The sequence below is a fragment of the Acipenser ruthenus genome, chromosome 16 (genome assembly GCF_902713425.1).
Source record: "Acipenser ruthenus chromosome 16, fAciRut3.2 maternal haplotype, whole genome shotgun sequence".
In the NCBI taxonomy this organism is placed as follows: domain Eukaryota; kingdom Metazoa; phylum Chordata; class Actinopteri; order Acipenseriformes; family Acipenseridae; genus Acipenser; species Acipenser ruthenus.
In genome coordinates this window covers 6,960,557-6,980,782 of record NC_081204.1, presented here as the reverse complement: position 1 = coordinate 6,980,782, position 20,226 = coordinate 6,960,557, and the positions used below count along the sequence as shown (strand labels likewise).

Genomic DNA, 20,226 nt, shown 5'->3' with positions numbered 1-20,226 from the left:
ATATATATATATATACTATCTAATTAGTTTATTCTAATTGCAGGTTCCAGATTGATAGTATCATTGGCTCTAAGATACCAAACCTTTTTTTTTCTATAGAGAACTGTCGCAAGTAGTTTACGCAAAGCATGGATGTTAAAGTTTCCAATCTAACAATGATTTTGAATTTCTTTAACGTCAAGGGGCAGCAGTGTGGAGCAGTGGTTAGGGGCTCTGGACTCTTGACTGGAGGATCGTGGGTTCAATCCTAGGTGGGGGATGCTGCTGCTGCTGCTGTACCCTTGAGCAAGGTACTTTACCTAAATTGCAACAGTAAAAACCAAACTATATAAATGGGTAATTGTATGTGAAAATAATGTGATATCTTGTAACAATTGTAAGTTGCTCTGGATAAGGGTGTCTGCTGAGAAATAAATAATAACCTGCAAACCTACTTCTCTGATCAATTGTAATGAAACATTGGCTGGTTATTAAGACTGTGCTCTGGTCAGTCTTGGGATACTCGTAAAACTATTCTGTGCTGTTCTCCCATTTGAGTAACCAGATCAGATGCAAGTCAAAGCAAGTAAGCAGCAGAAGTTGCTGTTGAAATGTAAACTTTCATTTCAGTTTTGAGAGCCTTAGAATGTACTCCTTGCTGTTGAATTTTAAATTGCTATTCATAGGGGCTGTATTATCAAGGGAAGGGGGTTATAAATCGCTGCAATGTAAAAAGTGCTACAGACAGCAAGAAAATATTTAAACTGGATAGAATTTCCACCTCTGAGACTACAGCTACCGTTTTTCATAATGCAATGTATTTACATAATTACTCTGGAGAGTAATTACCAATAGTAATATGCAGAATTAACAGGCTATTTTTGTTTTGAGGAGACGTCCTTGCCATCACTTGTATGAAAACTACAGTTTTGTTTGAAGTGGCAGGACACTATGGAGGAACACGAGCAACAGCATTCCTTGTTGTCAAGAATCCATCATGACTTTGCTCATTTAAACACAGCAGTATGACCAAGCTTTGCCTCACTATCCTGCAGATGCAAGCTTTAACAGTTGTGTTGCCAAGGTTACAAGGAATCCGGTGATTGATATCTGAGTGTTATATAACAAATAGATAGATGTTAACATTTACCCACATACATTTTAAATGATAATTCTATAAATCATTTTCATCAAGGATTCTTTTAGATTTTTTTCATGTTTTTTGTTTCAGCAAGTGAAGAATGCTCAACTTTCTTAAGTTGTCTTAATAGGCACCCTGGAGAGATGAACCACATTAGTCATCATTGGCCTTATTTGGTTCCACAGACTCCCAGAGCTGCGATTCCTTACAGCACTGCACTCGGAATGCAGGTTCCACAAGGGAGCCATGGACCTACTGACCCTAAAGTCAGATGCTGAATCGCTAGAAGAAAGTAATTAAATCATGCCGTTATCCAAAATACAATTACAATTAATTTAACTGTCAGTAGACTTGGATTTTCGTATGAATTCTTCTGGGAACTGAGAGGTACAAAAAAATGGGTGCCATGTTTACCAACATGGTAAAATCTGTAGTGTATTATTATTATTATTTATTTATTTATTTATTTATTTATTTATTTATTTATTTATTTAAATTGCGCCTTCATCTTGTTGACAGTCTGTTAATTGATAAACCTACATTATAATCTGTGTAATGTCTGTGTTTCCAGTTCCATGGTGTTTTGTTCCATTACAGTACAATAATAATAAAAATAATAATAATAATAATAATAATAATAATAATAATAATAATAATAATAATAATAATAATAATAATAATAATCTTATTTTGCTGCAGGATTTTAGCTGCCATTGGCTCATGGTAATGTAAAGAGACTATTTTACATTTACCCATTTTTACTTTTGAGAAGCGAGCCAGGAACGTATTTTTCATTACAACCTGGGATGGATTTATATTCAAGACTTTGATTGTGGAATGCCTTTTAAATTGAAAATTGTAAAGTATTACCTGAAAAGTGAAATCAATCTTTGGGAAAAAGGAGGGAGTATAGATTAAAAAGCTGGCGCACCAAAGATTTTGAAATATGAGGAGCCTGGCTTTGCGTGTAAGATTAATGATATGTACATGGGCTTACATTGCTTTTTTAAAAAGGTGCAGGCCTTACATTCATAGGTTCAGATAGGAAACATGTGATGCTTGTGCTTTTACCAGTCAGAAGCTTGGTTTGCTTAGAATCTAATATAAAAAGGTTCCCAATCAGAGGAATGGAGTCATATAAATAAAATAAAGTATGTATTCTGTAATGTATTTTAATAGCTGATCTATAGACTGAAATGCAATGTTTTTCTCATTGGTTAAAAAAAAATAATAATAATAATTTATGTATGAAACATTAAGTCATACCCACAAATGTAACTTTATTGATGTTTTTATTTTCTTCTGCTATTGAGCAACAATGGTTTATTCTTTAAGATAAGATTATATGAAATAATCACACTTTTCATGCATAATTGGGACTTAAATTTGTGATGCATGACCTGAGGAATATCCTGGATAAAGTCTAGTTGCATCCCGTTCTTGTGGGGAAGTAACTTTATGAAGGATGCAACAGAAAGTTCATATTGGACCTTAAAGAGCAAACAATAAAACCTTAAAGCAGTGTGTTCTGGAATGAAGCATCCTTCCTTTTCAGTCTGGTCTATTCTTGCTGGTGCATACCTAGCTCCCAACAACTTGAAGCTCCCATAATCCTGTGGTGTCCATGCGTCACCCTATAGGCCTACAGTAGTATACTGCACAACTGCAATTTCTAATGGGGTTTGTTGCACGCTGTTTCCACCATCCTATCTAAGCTTACACTGGAATAGTCCGGCACCCGTTTGAACGTGAGGTTATAACTTTTAAAACATCATTATTTTTTCTGTATTGCTACCAGATGCTACCCAAGGCTATTTAGACATTTTAATTTTATACATAGTTTTTTTTTTTTTTTTTTTTAAATGGCTTACTTGAAAATGCTTCTGAATTGAATTTACTTTAAATGTTCTTGTAACTACATTCATAATGGCTTATAAATTGATCTTTGGAGTACTACTCCTACACCTTTGAGGGACTGTGCCCATGTTTGATGATACGAATGAATACTGTTTAGCCTTCACTAACTGCTGTTTGCTGCCTGGAATAAAAAGTCAAGTAATGAGCTGTGTTCAGGGGAGGAGTATTCCAAATTTTAACTATATAATTAGCTAAAATATCTCCTTATGGATACTTGAGCTGCAATATTCTGCTTAATTCCAAAAAATATTTATAGTTTTCCATTAGGCTACAGTAATTTACCTTCTTAATAGCACCTATTGATTGCTTCCAATAGAAATGAAGATCAGAAAGCAATTATGTTTAAAGTTTAATGGCTTTTTGCTGCTATTAATTTCCTGTTTGACTCGATCAATACATCCCACTAGATAACAGTGAACTCTTTCTGTTCTAGCAGCTCTCTGATGCACCTCTGATTTACATCAACACCTCACTAAGAAACCAAAGAAGGAAGCATTCTATACTTTACACTCATTCAAAGCCTGTTCTCACCCAGGATGTCTATCCATTAATAAGATTAACAAATCTGTTTGTTTACATTGTCTTATGCAAAATATTTATGAGATGTTGGTGCAGGGGGATGCTGCAGGTACTTTGCAGTTACCATATTACATTGTCACGCTCTGTGTAATAAATCTAATCAAATATAATATGTAAGATTTGTCTGTAAGGAAATAAATAAATAAAATTATATATATATATATATATATATATATATATATATATATATATATATATATATATATATATATATATATTTCTACTATCCTAAAGTATTGTTCATTAATAATAATAATAATAATAATAATAATAATAATAATAATAATAATAATAAAAAAAATCTAAAGGAAATTTGACATTGCTGTGACAAACTTGAGTACAAGATTTACTGTTGCGGGATTTTTTCAATGCCAAAATATGTTTTTACAAACAAAGTACTGAGCGCCCTTTGGTTTCATAGTACAGGTATATATTTAGCCATAGGCAACAAACAATGACGAATGACCATTCTGAAATGGTACAAATGCTTTCTTCTGGGGAAAACGCAAGATTCATTTGTAGCACCTATTCTTTGGCACTTTCACTAAAGCTCTTGTAATTGTCACTTCATACATGAACTTCAGAAAAGGCTAGCACCCAGTCTTTTACATCCCAGTCTTTTTTTTTGAAGATCATACTTTGACGAAATCCCTGTGGACACTTTGACAAATGTGCAACCTCCAAAGCCGTGCAGAGTAAGAGTGAGTTATAGTTTGCCACTACAGAAATATAATCTATTGTATGCAAATCAAGTGGCAGTAAAATGGAAAAAGAAAACAACTCTTATTCTCAGAGTCTAATTAGAAAACTGTCTCTCAAAAACATATGAAAAATCTGTATTTAAACAGATAGTTTGGTGTATTCAGTAACTTGAATAGAATGTTAAGACATTTTCAGGGCTAAGACAGTCTGACTGACATCCTATAAGCTAAGTAGAGTGCCTTTTACTGCTTCTATGAGTTAAGAATTAAGTCTTGCTTTTTCCCCCCCAACACAATTTAACTATAGTCCCTACTGCACCACTATAATTACAACAGGAAACACTCTCCTTTCTATGAACAAAGTTTCCATTATGATGCAAAATAGCAGCATCCAGATGACCATAATAATCCTTTACATGATGTGATCATCTGGAGGTGCAGACATGGATATTTACCACTTCTATTTCTTTGTAATGCCAGAGCCGACTGGTTAGAAGATTATAATTTGTATTAGGATTTGTTCTGTCTAGAGGGAGTTTTCAAATCGTGGGTAGCTTGGCTGAGTGCATAATGAATTACTTTAAGGGATGCTTTTATACCATCTACTGTTTCTTAATATTACATTTTTATAATATGTGGGTTCTCTTCATGCTCAATTGTTGTTTTTTTGTTTAATCCTGGTTGAGCAACCTCATTTAACCCCCTGATGACAGAGCTTTTGATAATGCATTTGCTATTTTAGATGAGACTTTGTGTGCTTCATATTTAAATCATATCAATGCTGTTTAATAGCAGTTCTAACCTGATTTGCCCAGAAATTAAACATACTTTTCCTCCTTGCACCTCAAATATTCCTGTACGATGGGCTTTATACAGGGGTTGCAGGCCGACAATTGAGGGGGGTTGAAAATTGACCACTATGGGTATATTTCTGTCCTTTTTGCAACTGTAATTTTGTATAGAGATTTTCCATGTACTAACTCGCAATTGTCATTGTATAAAGCAGTATAGGCTATATACTGTAAATTATACATATATATCTACAGAATATAAACAACAGTGTAAAATTGCATGTATCAAAATTATACATATCTGTTCCGTTGCCGTTAGTGAAAACCCTGAGCTTGAAGATCTTTTACAAGCATTGAGAATCACCGTGCATATATAATCTGTTGCAAGCTTTGGTTTTGATGCTCACCAGTGCACTGAATGCAGTCTTGGACAGGTATGTGGTTACAAACAGGAGAAGGATTCTAGTGGTTGCTTGCAAAGTTAATGTGGGTGCAACACTTGCTCCCTTAGCAAGCCAAAATTTTTGGTAGCCATACTCCTGAAAGTATCGTTTGCACAGTGAATTTTCTTGGAGATCTGTAAGTTCATCTTCACAATTCAGGTTTGCCACTTCCTCTGTTTTAGCTAGAAAAGGATCCAACACCCATGTATTTTTAGAAAAGTCTTCCACGTCTGAGAACCTTGAATTGAGTTCCTTTTGAAGTGCTTTTATGTGGTTGACAAACATCACAAAGAGATCTGTGTGTTGTTTGCCCTGAAGTTCTTTTGAAAGCAAAGGAAACTGACGGAGGTCTCCTTTGTCAAGTTTGGCAATTTGTAAGTCCAGTTTTCGAATAAAAGCATCAATTGCTTCCTTGCATTGCAGTATATGTTCATGTCGGCCCCTTGTAACATTGAAAAGACTAAAAATGTCTGCTAGGTACACAGTTTTAATTAGAAACTTTTCAGTTAGCTGAGTCAATAAAGCAGATTTATGTAGTTCTAAAAATGTTTTGACCTTTTCTTTGAGTTCAACAAAACGAACTAACACTTTCCCACGTGAAAGCCATCAAACCTCGCTGTGAAATAACAGGAGCGTTTGGTGAGCTTCATCTTCACACGTCTCAGCAAAGAGTCGATTGTTAAGTGACCGACCTTTTAATGTAGTTTACAGTTGTAACTACTGTGCTCAGCATTTCATTGAGGTCCTCACACAGATTTGTACCTGCCAGTGCCTGGCGATGAATCATACAATTTAATATTACGCAGTTAGTTACCCATCTAGTTGTGTTTTCCAATTCATTGTTTCTCAAAGTTCGAATATCATTACAAACATGTAGTTTTGGGCTTTATTTAAATTCTAATACCACCAGGAAATTCGTGTTATTTTGCTCTATAAGTATAGATTTCATTAATTTGTTATACCCATAGATCTCCTCTGTAACGTGTGCTATTTCCAAGTTAAAATATGTTAACAACGATATGGTGTTCCTGGGTATTTCTTTCCTCACAAAAACCATCAGATTCAGATTGACAACTTGTCACCCACGCTGTAAATAGCCTCTGGCTGAACAGAAGGGTTTATTCTCCATCAATTACAATCACAGATGTTCCACATGGTCAAATATACATGGGAAGAGGTGTTTTGCTTGTATGCCATGAAAATCGAGTCTTAACCCAATATTTTTCCCAAATTGTTCAAAAGCAGGTATCAATAAAATACAACACTGTGGGCAAAGCAGTTTCGCTTGACTGAGCTAAAACTTTTTTTTTTTTTTTGCCACAAAGCTGTTAATCAATAACTGCAACATGATAATTAGTCTGAGACTGGATAAAGGTCACACATATTGTGACATTAAGTTTCCAGACAAATGCCATAGCCTTTTTTTTTTCTAAGAAAATTTAAATAAATAAAGTATTCACATGAAATGTGTGGTTACAACTTACATTGTGTCCCTAAATACACTTAAACTGATTATTAAATTATTAAAACCTTGTATGCAAGTAAAGAACAAAACATTCTTCAACACACGAGAAGAGTGATCGCTGACAATGTTACTCGTGCTAATAAGAAGTAAGAACAATTATTGGTACAGTCAGCCCTCTTTTAACTGTTAACAACTAGATTACTAATATATCAACACATGCTTAGAACCAGTATAATGTACAATATATATATATATATATATATATATATATATATATATATATATATATATATATATATTGGTGATTCAAGGTCAGTTAAGGGTAGTGTCTAATAAGGTCACCTATAAAAAAAAAAAAGAAGGCTCAATACTAGCACAAAAAGACACTGTAAGGCCTAAACTAAATCACCATACCAAAGAACACTGTAGCCTACACTTTCTATAAATACAGTCATCCAGATTCACCAAATTGAAAAGTGCGGATTTCCTGCATTGCTTCCAGCAGTGTTGAAAAAGGACAGGGCCCATAGATTTTCCCACGAGTGTGAAATAATTCTCCAAGCTGGCTCGTTACTCATAAAGACAGCACATTAATAACATTGGGCCCCGAGATTTCTGCTTATCTAGGCCGCAGCAGGGCCAGAGGGACGAACAGCTGACTCTTTGGATTTCAAATCACATTTTTCCCAAACTGTGAAGAAATACAAAACTGAGCAAAACTACCTCTATTGATTACTTTGAAGTGAAACCCCTCTACAAATGTAGGTTTTAGGACAGAGATCACTGCCTATGTGTAAATAATTTAGCTGTAATAAGTGATATTAACAGACTCATCACCTTAGTAAAACCATTTTAAAAATGCACGCAGTATACTTCTCATACTTTTTAATAATGTCCCAGGAAAGGATTAGATTCCTGTTCCTGTTTCAGGCACAGGTGCATAGTACACATCCAAGTTCAAACAATCTCCTATCTCAATTTCTGATAGTACCAAAAGGCTTTTTTGGGGATCTGTTAGGGTTATGAATTGACAGATACAAATAGAAATACTGGTAGGAGTTGTTTCACAAGCTCAAGGGATTTGTGCTGCTTTGGCAGGAATATGATTAAAGCTCTGAATTATGCAAGCTATTTCACATTTAAAAAAAAAAAATACTTTAATTTAAAAGTATGCAGAGATTTTAAGACACTTTAGATCAATTATTATATAAAACGATAAATTGCTTAATTTGTTGAAGGGGTATGCTTACCAGATTAATCCAGATGAAACTGATTTATTATTACAATGCATTATTTCACAATTCACTAATTCAGTCAATGCTCAACTAGGCCATGTTGATGGTAAATTGTACATTTACTTTACTTTCCTATGCAAATGCTCTTCATATGTGTTTTGATGTGTAATACAAATAACAACATAACACAAGTACTAATTTTATACTTTATATATAGAAAAACAGACATCTAGAGGGACGCTTTTTTTTTTTTTAACAAATAACTGTTCGTCAATGCACAGCAGGGCTACACTCCTGAGGAAAGAGGTCAGCACTTTTTGTTAGAAAATAAATACTGCTTCCCCTTCCCCACTAACTACATCACTCTTTGTTGATCAACACTGTGGGATTCTCTTAACCCCTGATTCAGGAATTATTTCCAGTGCATACATTACCTGGTGGGGTCATGATCGAAACTGTGAGCTGTCTATGTATCCAGCTGATGATTTATCAATTCCCTTATGATTTAGGATTGCAATGTGTCCGGTTTGTGAGTTACAAGACTGGATTATGATTTGACACTGTTTGAGATCATTTCAATATACACAGTATGTCACTTGTATTTGGATTAGTTTGTCTATGTAGCATATGTTTGACATTCAAAAGTGTGAATTGAATGTGCTTTCATTATTGTTGCTTTCTCTTTTTTGAATTTATCAATAATTTACACTTTTGTCTAGCCAACTGGATACATAATTCAGTTCCAATTATGCTGTATTAAACCATACTGAGAACATATATTTAGTCCATGATTTCAGACTAGAGCTCTGAGTCATCCACTCTGCTTAAAGACTGTAATCTGGCTTTCCAGTAGAATGATTATCTTGCATGTACTGTATGCAGACATTGTCAGGGTGTATTCCTGTATACAGTATATGTCGAGTGACTTAGGGCCCTCCCACTAACAACATGTTATTTCTCAAGGGGATTATCCTTAAGAAATAACTTTTATAAAAACTGAAATAATAAATAAATCATGTTAAAAGTACAATTACTAAGCATGAATTCTCTACAATAAAAACCTTCCAGGATAGAATGTTCTTTTGTTTAAAAAAAAAAGAAAAAGAAACACCTGCCCATCTATCATTTTTTCTTGTCTCTAAAACTTCTGTGTCTTTTACCATTTAAACGATTGCACTTACAAGTCATACTAAAACCTCTATAGTAAAATATTACTATTATTTAAGCATTAAAGTGAAAAGAAATGTACTTGCCATCAACACAGGAGGGTTTGTTTCTCGTTGTCCCGGCGACTTTCCCTGGTAGACAGGAGCACTTTACTGTTTGTGACCTTTCTTCAATTCGGTTCTTGTTACAGCACCTGTGTGCGGCTATCACCTCACACGTACCTCCTTCTGCCAACAGAAAAGAACGTTTGGTAATGCTTGCCTATAGTGCCATATAATTGAAAAAACAAAATGTAGGAAAACACATATTTAGAGCTGATCAAGCTGCCTTGGGGGAAAAACAGGTAAAAAGAAAATGCTGCTTAAGAAGCTGCTGCAAAGATATCTCAGCATCCTTGTTTTAGGAGTACAGATTTGTTATGATATATATATTTAAATACAGACATGATTACTAGACAGTGGTGTTATTGGTGAGCTGGTCATAAATCGAGTTACAGTGCTTTACAAGTTTACAGTGCATTAAGCAGACTGGAATGGAAAGGGCCCTGAGGGACAACTTATCCTTGTCCCCTGCAAAACCTGAATGAACCAATGACACAGAGGTTCCATTTGCACCTCGATCTGCAGTATACGGGTTAATAAAAGATGTAATTCTTATTTCTTCCACTGAGAAAGCCCTGCAGATTTAACTCAAACAATATTGAGAGAATGGGACAGGTTCCGCAAAGCTGAGGAAAAAATAAACCCGCCAATCAACTCCGTGGTAAAGGAACTACAAACAAACCGAGAGATGGAAAATTAATTAGAGAGGCTTAGAGAGACAGCAAGATTGTAAGATTCATCATGGCAAATGATTGCAACTTTCAAAAATAGGCAATGGGATCACAGTGAACCCTCATACAATTACAAAGCACAGAGCTAATTTGACCGGCAGAGTTGCTCAAAAGAACCCTTAATTTGCTGGCCTTCTCAACCAGCCAAGGAACGTACAGTACTGTATACATAACTAAATCCCCATTCCTCTAAACATTAAACTATAGGCATAATTTACAGGGGGGACATGGGGGGTCCCCCTCACTTTTTCATTATTTCAGATAGAATAAGTTCTATGCATGCATCAGCTACAGAAACTGTCCCCCTCACTTTTGAAACGAATTTACACCACTGCATTAAAATGTGGGTTTACAGACCAAATAACATTTTACCTGCAATTAATCAAACATGACCTTTTTAGAATAAATAGTCATAACTCCTATTTGTAGGAATAATTAAGCATTATGAATTGGCATTTAATCAGAAATTGCATTGTATAAATGCAAGCAGTGTTTAAAGTTCTGGATTAACCCACTGAACGTATTTTAAGTGTCTGTCGCATCTAGGTTAAGTCTTTCAGCATTAATGTTTATGGTGTTGCTCTGTTAAGTCACCTAGTTTAAGTACCCACTGTACGCAGGTTTGATAAAATGAAATGCAAAACATACATTGAAATGCTACCGGAGGGACACCGCAAATGATGTCATACTTATTGTGTTTATTTTTTCAGCCTGAAACAGCCAAACGTGAATTGCAATTTCTTCACATGCCTGAAAGTGAGTGTACATTTACACAGCAACTTGAGCACAAGTTTAAACGTTGCCTCGAGATTACACATTTAATGTGTCTTGGGCTGAGCTTTTTCAAGGTTTACATGAAAGAAAGACATTCTCAGAAAAGCTTGACATGATTTTCATACAGTAACACTCAGTATAAATGATGTCCATGTCTTTCCCTTTTGCTTTTTTAATGACTCTAGCCATTGTTCTGTATTACTTAGCAGGTAATTCATTTACATCCTCTCTAGTGCTATTTTTAAATAATCAGGTGCTGCACCATTTGGAAATGCATGCCTTAAAGTAATCCAGTGACATTCCATGTAAATGAGATACTCATACATCTACCCAATCTACATGAAGCATGATGTTAACTGCTGCACAAATTATAATCTTAGTTTGAGGCATTATTGTTAATGCTAAATGAAGACACATTCATCTAAAAACCCTTTTGATGTAACTTTTTGCTAATATTATTTCCCAACCACTCTGTCCAACATGTTTTCACAGCTCATTCAACCCAGGGTCAATTGCTTCCATTCTGTTATAAAAGAATGATTTGTTGTCTTGAAATGCAGAGATAATGGGTATCTGTTTCACACACCCCGATTGTCACTAATCTTGGACTATCCAATGTTATTTTAGGTAAGGTAGTCTAAGATTAGTGTTAATATTTTAGTTGAATTTATTGTGCAAAAACTTTGTGTTTGCTTAAATCAACAGACCAAGTATTACGATTCTTGTGCAACTGTTATCCAAAAATCATATATATATATAAAAAATCATATATATATAAATATATGGATGAAGGCTATATTTGCATACTGAGCCATTCGAAAAAAAAAGACATAATACCAAAGTAGCTACGGAAAATATACTATATAGCGAGGAAAATATACTTGAACTTTGACCCATTCGACTCCTTGAGACCATCACTTTCTATTGAAACAGAAAATGTCTTATTTTCAATCATTCGACAACACCCAGAGTACAGAAATATTCATTAATGACAGTTTATAAATTACTTGACCTTTGGTCTCGTAATTTATGACATCACAGAAACCCTTAATGAAATTATTTCCATGTAACTCACTGAAATCCATCTATTATTCTCTATATATACACACACACTTAAAACTGTGTACTCCACATCAGTATGCTGATGTAAAAACAGCTGTGTGAAAGTATGCGTTTTCTGAAAAAATACCTTCCCTGGACAGTGGTAAAATGTTATCAGTAAAGCAACATTAAAAAGCCAAACTGCAAACCTGATTTGTGTTAGACATTGTAAAAGCCATTAACTATAACTCAGGTAGCAGAACTTATAACTTCTGCCATTGCCGCTGATGATAATTTAATAGTATTTGACTCTTCTGAGTTACACATAGCATCCTGCAGCATTGAGGGTGGTTGTTTATCAAAATGATAAACACCTTTTTATTTCCTCCTTGACTGCTTATAAGTGCTTGGGAAGTCTAAGGCCATGCACAAGTCACTTATTCTGGCCACCAAGCAGACATTAAACTATTGTGAACCATCTGTGCCTGAAATTAGCTCAACTTAATGGACCCTCCCATGGTTGGTCCTATATAATGAACAGCTTCATGCATGAATGCATGGGCAAACAGACAGTTGGTTGTTGCATTCCAGACACTCTGTACTCACAACAGCCTTTGATAGATATTACAGTTTGCCTTTTAAGAGCACATCTTTGGAATGTACTTCTGTTGTTTGGAGCAGACCCCCGGATGAATAAGAAACCTCGATGTGACTTCTGTATAGTAGCTTGTAGCTTTTCAATTACCCTGGACTTTAAGGGTTTAGACTTGGAAAAATGCCCAACAATACATATGCAATGGACTGTAACAGGATGTAAAGCATCATTGAAATGTATTCCGTTTTAGTTATATTTTCTAAAATATGACAGCTTTGGTCTGGAATTCATTTCTCATTCAGTTCCCAATATTTCAAAAGGATTTATAATAATGTTTTATATCTGCACCCTTACTTAAAGGTGCAATGCATCCCATTGTTAAGTAATATATATATATATATATATATATATATATATATATATATATATATATATTTTACATACATTACTTTCTAACTAGTACTGAGACATGCTGTGTCCAATACCGTCCCCATATCTATTGCAGGGTTGTGTATAGCTGCAACATTGTCCTTGGTTAAGATGCTAGAATATAAGATTGACACCATTTGGGGGGAAAACAGTGATTTTCCTCCTTTAATTTCTATTTAGTTTCTAAGCTAAAGCAAAGCCTTGTGACATTCATAAGATCCTCCTGTACAAGGAACAGCATCATGCTTAGATGTCTCAGTGACATGGCACGAAGACAGCTTTAAGGGTGAGGAGCTTACCTCTGAATACATTGAATTTCTAAATGATTAAAGCATAGCCCTGAGATCTGAACATACATTGTACTGACTGTGGCATTAAACTAATAGCTACATTAAAATTAACAGAAAAGTTCCCTTTCTCAACATATTGTGAAGACAGTTTCAGGAATTAATTCTTGCTGATGGTTAATACTTCTCAAGGGAACACCTATAATCTTTGAGGCTACAATTATTTATATTTACACTTTCCTGTTCAGCTTAATGAGCGTATTTATTCAAGGTGACATAAGCCCTGAAGGGGAAAATTGCAGACCTTATCGGCTGTGTTCATGAATTACTTTTATTTTTCTGAATGTGTTGTGTCTGCTCAATGACAACATTATAACAGAGTACTGAAGTTAGGTAATTCATTTGAATACATGATTTTAATAGTGTAAATAAACACATGTTCCAGAGTCTCTAAGCAAAAGATCTGTAATCTTACATGTGTCATTTTAGTGTATTATAGTGTCAAATGTAGGCTTTGGAGAACACCATGGAGGGATCATAATCTAATGATGTAAGAGTATTTAAAGAGTATCCACTACTATTTAGATCATTATTTCAAGACTTAGACACATTTTGTATTTAAAATAAATATTACTACAAACTGGAGCCTTTAAATAAAACTGATTGCCGCTACTTGGCCAACTACAACAACTAATAATGAAACCATGATAAATATATTGCTCTCCCCACACAATTTAAAATTACCCACTTCCAACACCTGCTGTATGCAGGGTTATAAAAAGAAACCTACAATAAATAACTATGTGCAGAGAAAACCTGAATAAAGAGTTCTCTCAGTACCTTGGCTAACTGCTGCTACATGATTAAAGATCACATCACAATAGCTGGTATTAAAAATGTACTGGAATCCATTTATTTGGTATTTATTGTTGGGAGAGGCTCAAGAATGAATGGTGTAGACCGGATGTATATGTCAGGACTGTGCCAGTGCCATTATCCATCACTAACCATGAATTTACAAGTGCTAAAAACAAACAAACACTACTGGTAATATCACAAAAGCAGAGACCCATTACAGAAAACATTGAAACATCATAGAATCCCTGTGCGTTTTACTCTGAAGAAACCCAAGCAGAACCATTAGCCAGCCACAGTAATACTAGCAATGTAAATGCAATAGATTTTGATCAAAATATTGCACAGTATACATTAGCACACTTGGTACCATGGTGGTGCAATGGATTACCAATGTGCATTGACCGCATTTTAGTACAAAAACATTACTTTGCCATCGATATTGTAAGTAATGTGTATGGAAAGATATATTACAAGGCTGCATTTTCTAAAGTGAATGGATACATAATACTTGTAGTGGCATTAACACTACACAGCATTTGAACCTGCATGTTTATTAAGGTACAAATTGCAATTTCAACAGACAAAACAGAAGTGTGAAATAAATATAGAAATGTTTTAGTGCTAGATTGCGCATCGTTTACACGGAAAGAAATTGACACCTGAAATTTAGATCCACAAAATACACATTGTAGGAACCTATTGTAGTTGAAAAGTGAGACTTTGATTAACGAAATCTAGTGATTTGCTAGAAAACATAATAAACTATTGGTATGCAAAACATCTGAAAAATAAATATACAAACTGAACTGAACTAAAGATTTCTCTTTAGCCTTTTAATGGAATAAAGGATTACTTTTCAGCAAGATAATGAACACACATTTAAATTAATTGACTTTAAGAAAGCACTAGAATCAATGCTGTTCTGTCATCATGTCTGGAGCCCAGACCTAAATCCAATTAAAAGTCTTTACCAAAGACCAGTAGTGCTGAAGAAATTAACCGCTCAAGTGTGGATAACATCCCATCTGACTTTGTTAAAAAAAACTTTCAAGGCATTTTAGAGGTCAAAAACAATAAAGTGTTCCATCCTGAACAATAGTGCACTTTTCAAATGAACTTTGATCTTAGTACCCAGATCTGTTCAATAAGTAGTCTTCACACGGTTGTGTAGTCTGAGTGTCTCCGCCTGCTCAGTTAAGAAAATACATATCTATTGGCAGTTGCTAGTGTTTGTGTAACCACAATATATTTGCACATGTTTGGGTACTTACAATGTAATTACTATGTAACCACAGTGTTGTTAGAGACCATGTAAAGTGTTACCTGTTTGCTTATTTTCCTTTTTTTCTGTTCTAGAATCTTAACCCTATCTCTGTTTGGCAAATTTAAATCTAAGATGAGCAGAACTCAACTTGGCTCTTGCACTCACCCACAAACCATCCTGTTGTCTATTATCTCTAAAGCAGACACTATAGTCTAGTAAAATACTCTACTAATATCTCCCATACCTCCTGAAACATAATTACTCATGAAAGGCAAAGATTGCTCTTACAGTATAATTGAGTCTTATTGCTCAAATGTTGGCTTTAATTTTGTGCTAAGCTGTATTTTCATCTCTGCAATGAAAAAACGAAAAACGCCTTGTCTGACTCTATTTGGATTGTGCTAATTATAATATCCATAAAGTAACAGGTTGTTTACACCTTCTGAAATGTTTTCAGCTGCCTCTGGGTATATGAGTTCATACCCCTTTTTAAATCTGCATGAATTTAAACACACTGTTACATTTGACAGCCTGCTTTTTTAATACATCTCGACATTGGCAGTGGCAAGGTTGCTGTTTTTCTCAAGTGCTGGTGCGATATGGTTGAAGTAACCAAAACACTTCAAGCTGCAGTACCACTTTATATCACATTCGCGCCAATTTATAAATTCCTGCATGTGCCTTGGGTTTATGATGCAATGTCATAATATTTGCAGAATGAAATAGTGTGACTCATAGGAGGCTGTGTGGTCCAGTGGTTAACGAAAAGGGCTTGTAACCAGGAGGTCCCCGGTTCAAATCCCACATCAGTCACTGACTCATTGTGTAACCCTGAGCAAGTCACTTAACCTCCTTGTGCTCTGTCTTTCGGGTGAGACGTAATTGTAAGTGACTCTGCAGCTGATGCATAGTTCACACACCCTAGTCTCCTGTAAGTTGCCTTGGATAAAGACGTCTGCTAAATAAACAAATAATAATAACATGCCATTTTCTCTGTCCAATCCTTGTTTTTATTATCCTTGCATATTCTAGGTAACATTGTTGCTAGGTAATTCACTCCCATTGGCTCTAGCATATACCAGACAGCACAAGAGTTTAAGGTGCTTTGTTGGGATGATGATTATTAAGTAATTCATTTAAAGTCAAATTGTATATTTTTTTTCAGAAAGCCAGTCATTTAAGCATTAACAGCCCAATTTTTTTTTTCCTAGCACGTCAATGTTACATTTCTCTACCTGTAAAGAGAGTCAGTGAAGAAAAGCGAGAGTCAGATGGTTAAGACATTGCATGTAATAATGTAAATACTGTCGGAAAATATAAAAATATCCATAGTTAAAAATTAATTAAAGAGTCAGTTTGACAAAACGATGGCTGATACCAACTGAAATGAGGGAAATAAAACTGAATATCTGACAACTGGATCCGACTGAAGTTACAGGAAATGACTGGTATGTACTACAAATAAAATACCAAAACAGCGTCTTGTTTAAAATAGCAAACTGGATCGTAGTGCAAATTAATATAAACTGTAAGATATTACAAGACACCTTGATGTCTTTAGTATCTTCCATGACAGCAGGTATTTTGACAGGTGTTTTTTATTTTTTTTATTTTGATGGCGCAGTGATACGTGGTTAGCACAGGTGCAATGATTTGCGTTTGTTCCTAAGTAGTGCCTAATCGTGATATTGTGCTAGATACTGTAACGGCTTGGAACACTGATGGACCAATCTGCATGCAGCATTCCAACAAACCGTTTCATAATAAAGCATACGTGATGCATCTTGTCACAGATCCCATAGCTGTGCCAGAACTTGTACTGAGTCATCTGCCACGTTAAAGTATTTGTGCTTTTGCATTATTAGAACAATTTTCAAGTCAGGGTCAAGTCAACATAATGACATACCTTTATGGAGTCTGCAAATAAGACAAGAAATGTCACATGATAACAAAGCAATGAAATGTATCAGTTGAAGCTGACACAAGTTAGTGAATGTTATAGAGCTGTGATACATGTGTTTGTGTTTTATTTTAGTACATCATGCCTGATGGCTACTTTGTTTTCTAGGGGTGGAAAATTAATCTGGACCAGCTTTCAAGCTGTTTATGGGTAGGATAGATTCTGGTACTTAAAGCTGGTTCAGGATCTGAGCGGATAGCAGGTGAATCTACAGTAAGTACCTCAAAGTGGGGGATTTATTAGTAATGTATTATTCTCGTATGGTAGTTTGGATTGAAATTTGCACAAAACAGATGAGTGATTGTGTGCGAACGTGACTTCACATTGACAGCTCACAGACATTCACATCAAAGAAATTCAGAAAAAAAACCTTGAGTGTACCTCATTATGTGAAAGTAAGAACCAAGAAAGCATGGACTGATTAGATTGAAACAGGTCTAAACAAATGAAAAATGTGAGCCTAATATAAATGTAACATTAGACAAAGGTCGAACCACAATTCAATCCTATGACTTCCCACTTGCTTAGCTCTGGATTAATATAAGGATTGGAGTAGAAGGCAGGAACCCCAACTTAATTCAAGATATTTGTAACTAAAAAAAAAAAATTAATTTGGAATCGCCAATTATTTTTCTTATTTTCTCCCCAATTTGGTAAGCCCAATTATTGTTTATGTCAACCAGGCTCACCTCTCCTACCCCCATGTTGACTCGAGAGGGACAAAGACGGTCACACGTGTCCTCCGAAACGTGTACCGTCAGACGTCCATCCGCTTTTCATTCTGCAGGTCCGCCATGCAGCCGCCTCAGAGCTACAGAGTTAGAGGACCACACAGCTCTGGGCAACTTACAGGCAGGCCTGCAGGCGCCCAGCCAGTCTACAGGGGTCGCTGGTACGCAGTGAGCCGAGGACACCCTGGCCGACCTAAGCCTTCCCCACCCCCGGGTGGTGCTCAGCCAATTGTGCGCCGCCCCCTGGGAACTCCTGTCCACGGTCGGCAGTAGAATAGCCTGGACTCAAACCGGCGACCTCCAGGCTATAGGGCGCATCCTGCACTCCACGCTGAGTGCCTTTACTGGATGCGCCACTCAGGAGCCCCTATATTTGTAACTTTTGATGCTATAGACTATAGCTTCACATTTGTGTGTAGATTCCTCTTGAGGATTTCTCTTCTTTTTTTTTTATATAACCTCAATAATACGATCCTTGAATTTCTATTGCATTTGATTTATGATGTATGAGCCAGTGGATGCTATTAGTCTCATTTCCTCAAGTAAAGTAGGGATTAAGTGTCAACTGACCAATTGCTACGTGATGCAGTATAATCTATCAATACAAAAGAAATATATATTCCCTATTTCAATTCCAGTTGAAAGGTATTTGAGCACATTGTGCACAATAAAATTCCCCTTTGAATTGTAAATGATCTTCTTGTATGAAATTAAGAAAATTCTGTGGATGAAAAAAAAGTCCTCAGCAGATATTGTAGAGGACAGATTGGATCATTGTGAAACTAGCCTCTTAACTCAAAGGGATCTCATTGACAGATATGTGCCTTGGGTTCAATGGCAGTAATGAAAAATATTATCAGATTACAAGCAGGTGGGACTCTTCAGATATCTGCGATGGAAAAATTGTGAATAGAGCATAATATGAGTACCCTTTCACATTCATATTGTATTCTGAAATGGCGTTGCTTCCTCACTGAATCGAGCTAGATTTTGCATGACATATGTATGTTATTGAAATGCTGTATGCAATTTATTGAGTTCAGTTGCATGTTACTGGACAATTAATAGATAAGCGATAGTGAAATGTAACCATAAGAAAATGACAAGGTATCAGTATTCTTCCAAAAACATAACACATATAGCTGTTTTTTCAGGTCTTGAATGTTTGCTGGACCAGAAAACAATCAATAGAAGTCTTTATAAAAACATCCAACATATACAGGACTACATTATTTTGTGTTAAGTACATTCTTAAACATTTTGCTGGCAAAAATCATCCGACTGTTCATTTGTCTCTTTTGTACTAGACTTCTGGGAAATACAAAATGAAACTAACTAAACTAATAAAATATGACGCTGCAAAATCCAAATTGCCTAGCGGCCAGGCAATTGTTTTGCACTGCGGCCTATGTAAGCTTAAGAGCAATTCAAATTACTCAACATGCACTAATAATGAGCTGCAATCATGATAATGAGGGTTGCAATGAGCACCGCCTGTGCATCGGGCTATTTAGCGGCCGCACTTACAGCCTAGAGTTGAGTTGAGTTAGGAGTACAGAGGTGCTGTATGAGATTTGTGGAGCATGAAAATCAAACCAAACAAAAACAAATGTCAGAGGAAGGGCAACAAAGTCCTCTTGGTGCACGGAAAAGAAAAGAAAAGTTTTCTGAGGAGGAGCTGAGAGTCCTTACTGCTGAGGTCACTCAGCAAGAAATTGAGTTATTTAGAAAAGCCTCAGCCAACATCAGTAGTGCTACCAAAGAGGCCATATGGTCCTCTATAGTGGAGAAAGTCAACGCTGTCGGTGTTACCAGGACAGTCAACCAGGTGGCGAAACGTGAAATTCAGCTTTTAGGTCTAGGATAACTGGGTCTTCTTCGTCTTGTCCTTCTCCTCCGAAGGTTTTCCTGCCTGTCCTCAACAAGAGCCAAGCAAGGAAGTGTACCGCAGCAGCCATCCTGAGGTCAATGACAGGTCTCTGAAGGTGTGTGGTTTTATACAGTTCTTAATTACTCGCTTCTCAAATGATTTGCACC

General features: G+C 35.7%; 1 protein-coding gene across 7 annotated transcripts in view; it reads right to left on the bottom strand.

Annotated features, from left to right (window-relative positions):
- LOC117412025 (chemokine-like protein TAFA-1) overlaps window positions 1-20,226 on the bottom strand; it is a 112,346-nt gene that overhangs the window by 11,236 nt on the left and 80,884 nt on the right. For 6 of the 7 annotated variants that reach the window (XR_009307457.1, XR_009307458.1, XM_058988620.1 and 3 more), the window contains one exon: window positions 9,505-9,645. Coding sequence is in view for 5 of the 7 variants with exons in the window: in XM_058988620.1 (XP_058844603.1) it covers window positions 9,505-9,645 (141 nt within the window). In the remaining 2 variants the exon portion in view is untranslated. The remainder of the gene's footprint in view (window positions 1-9,504; window positions 9,646-20,226) is intronic. The other variant, XM_058988618.1, reaches the window with a different exon arrangement.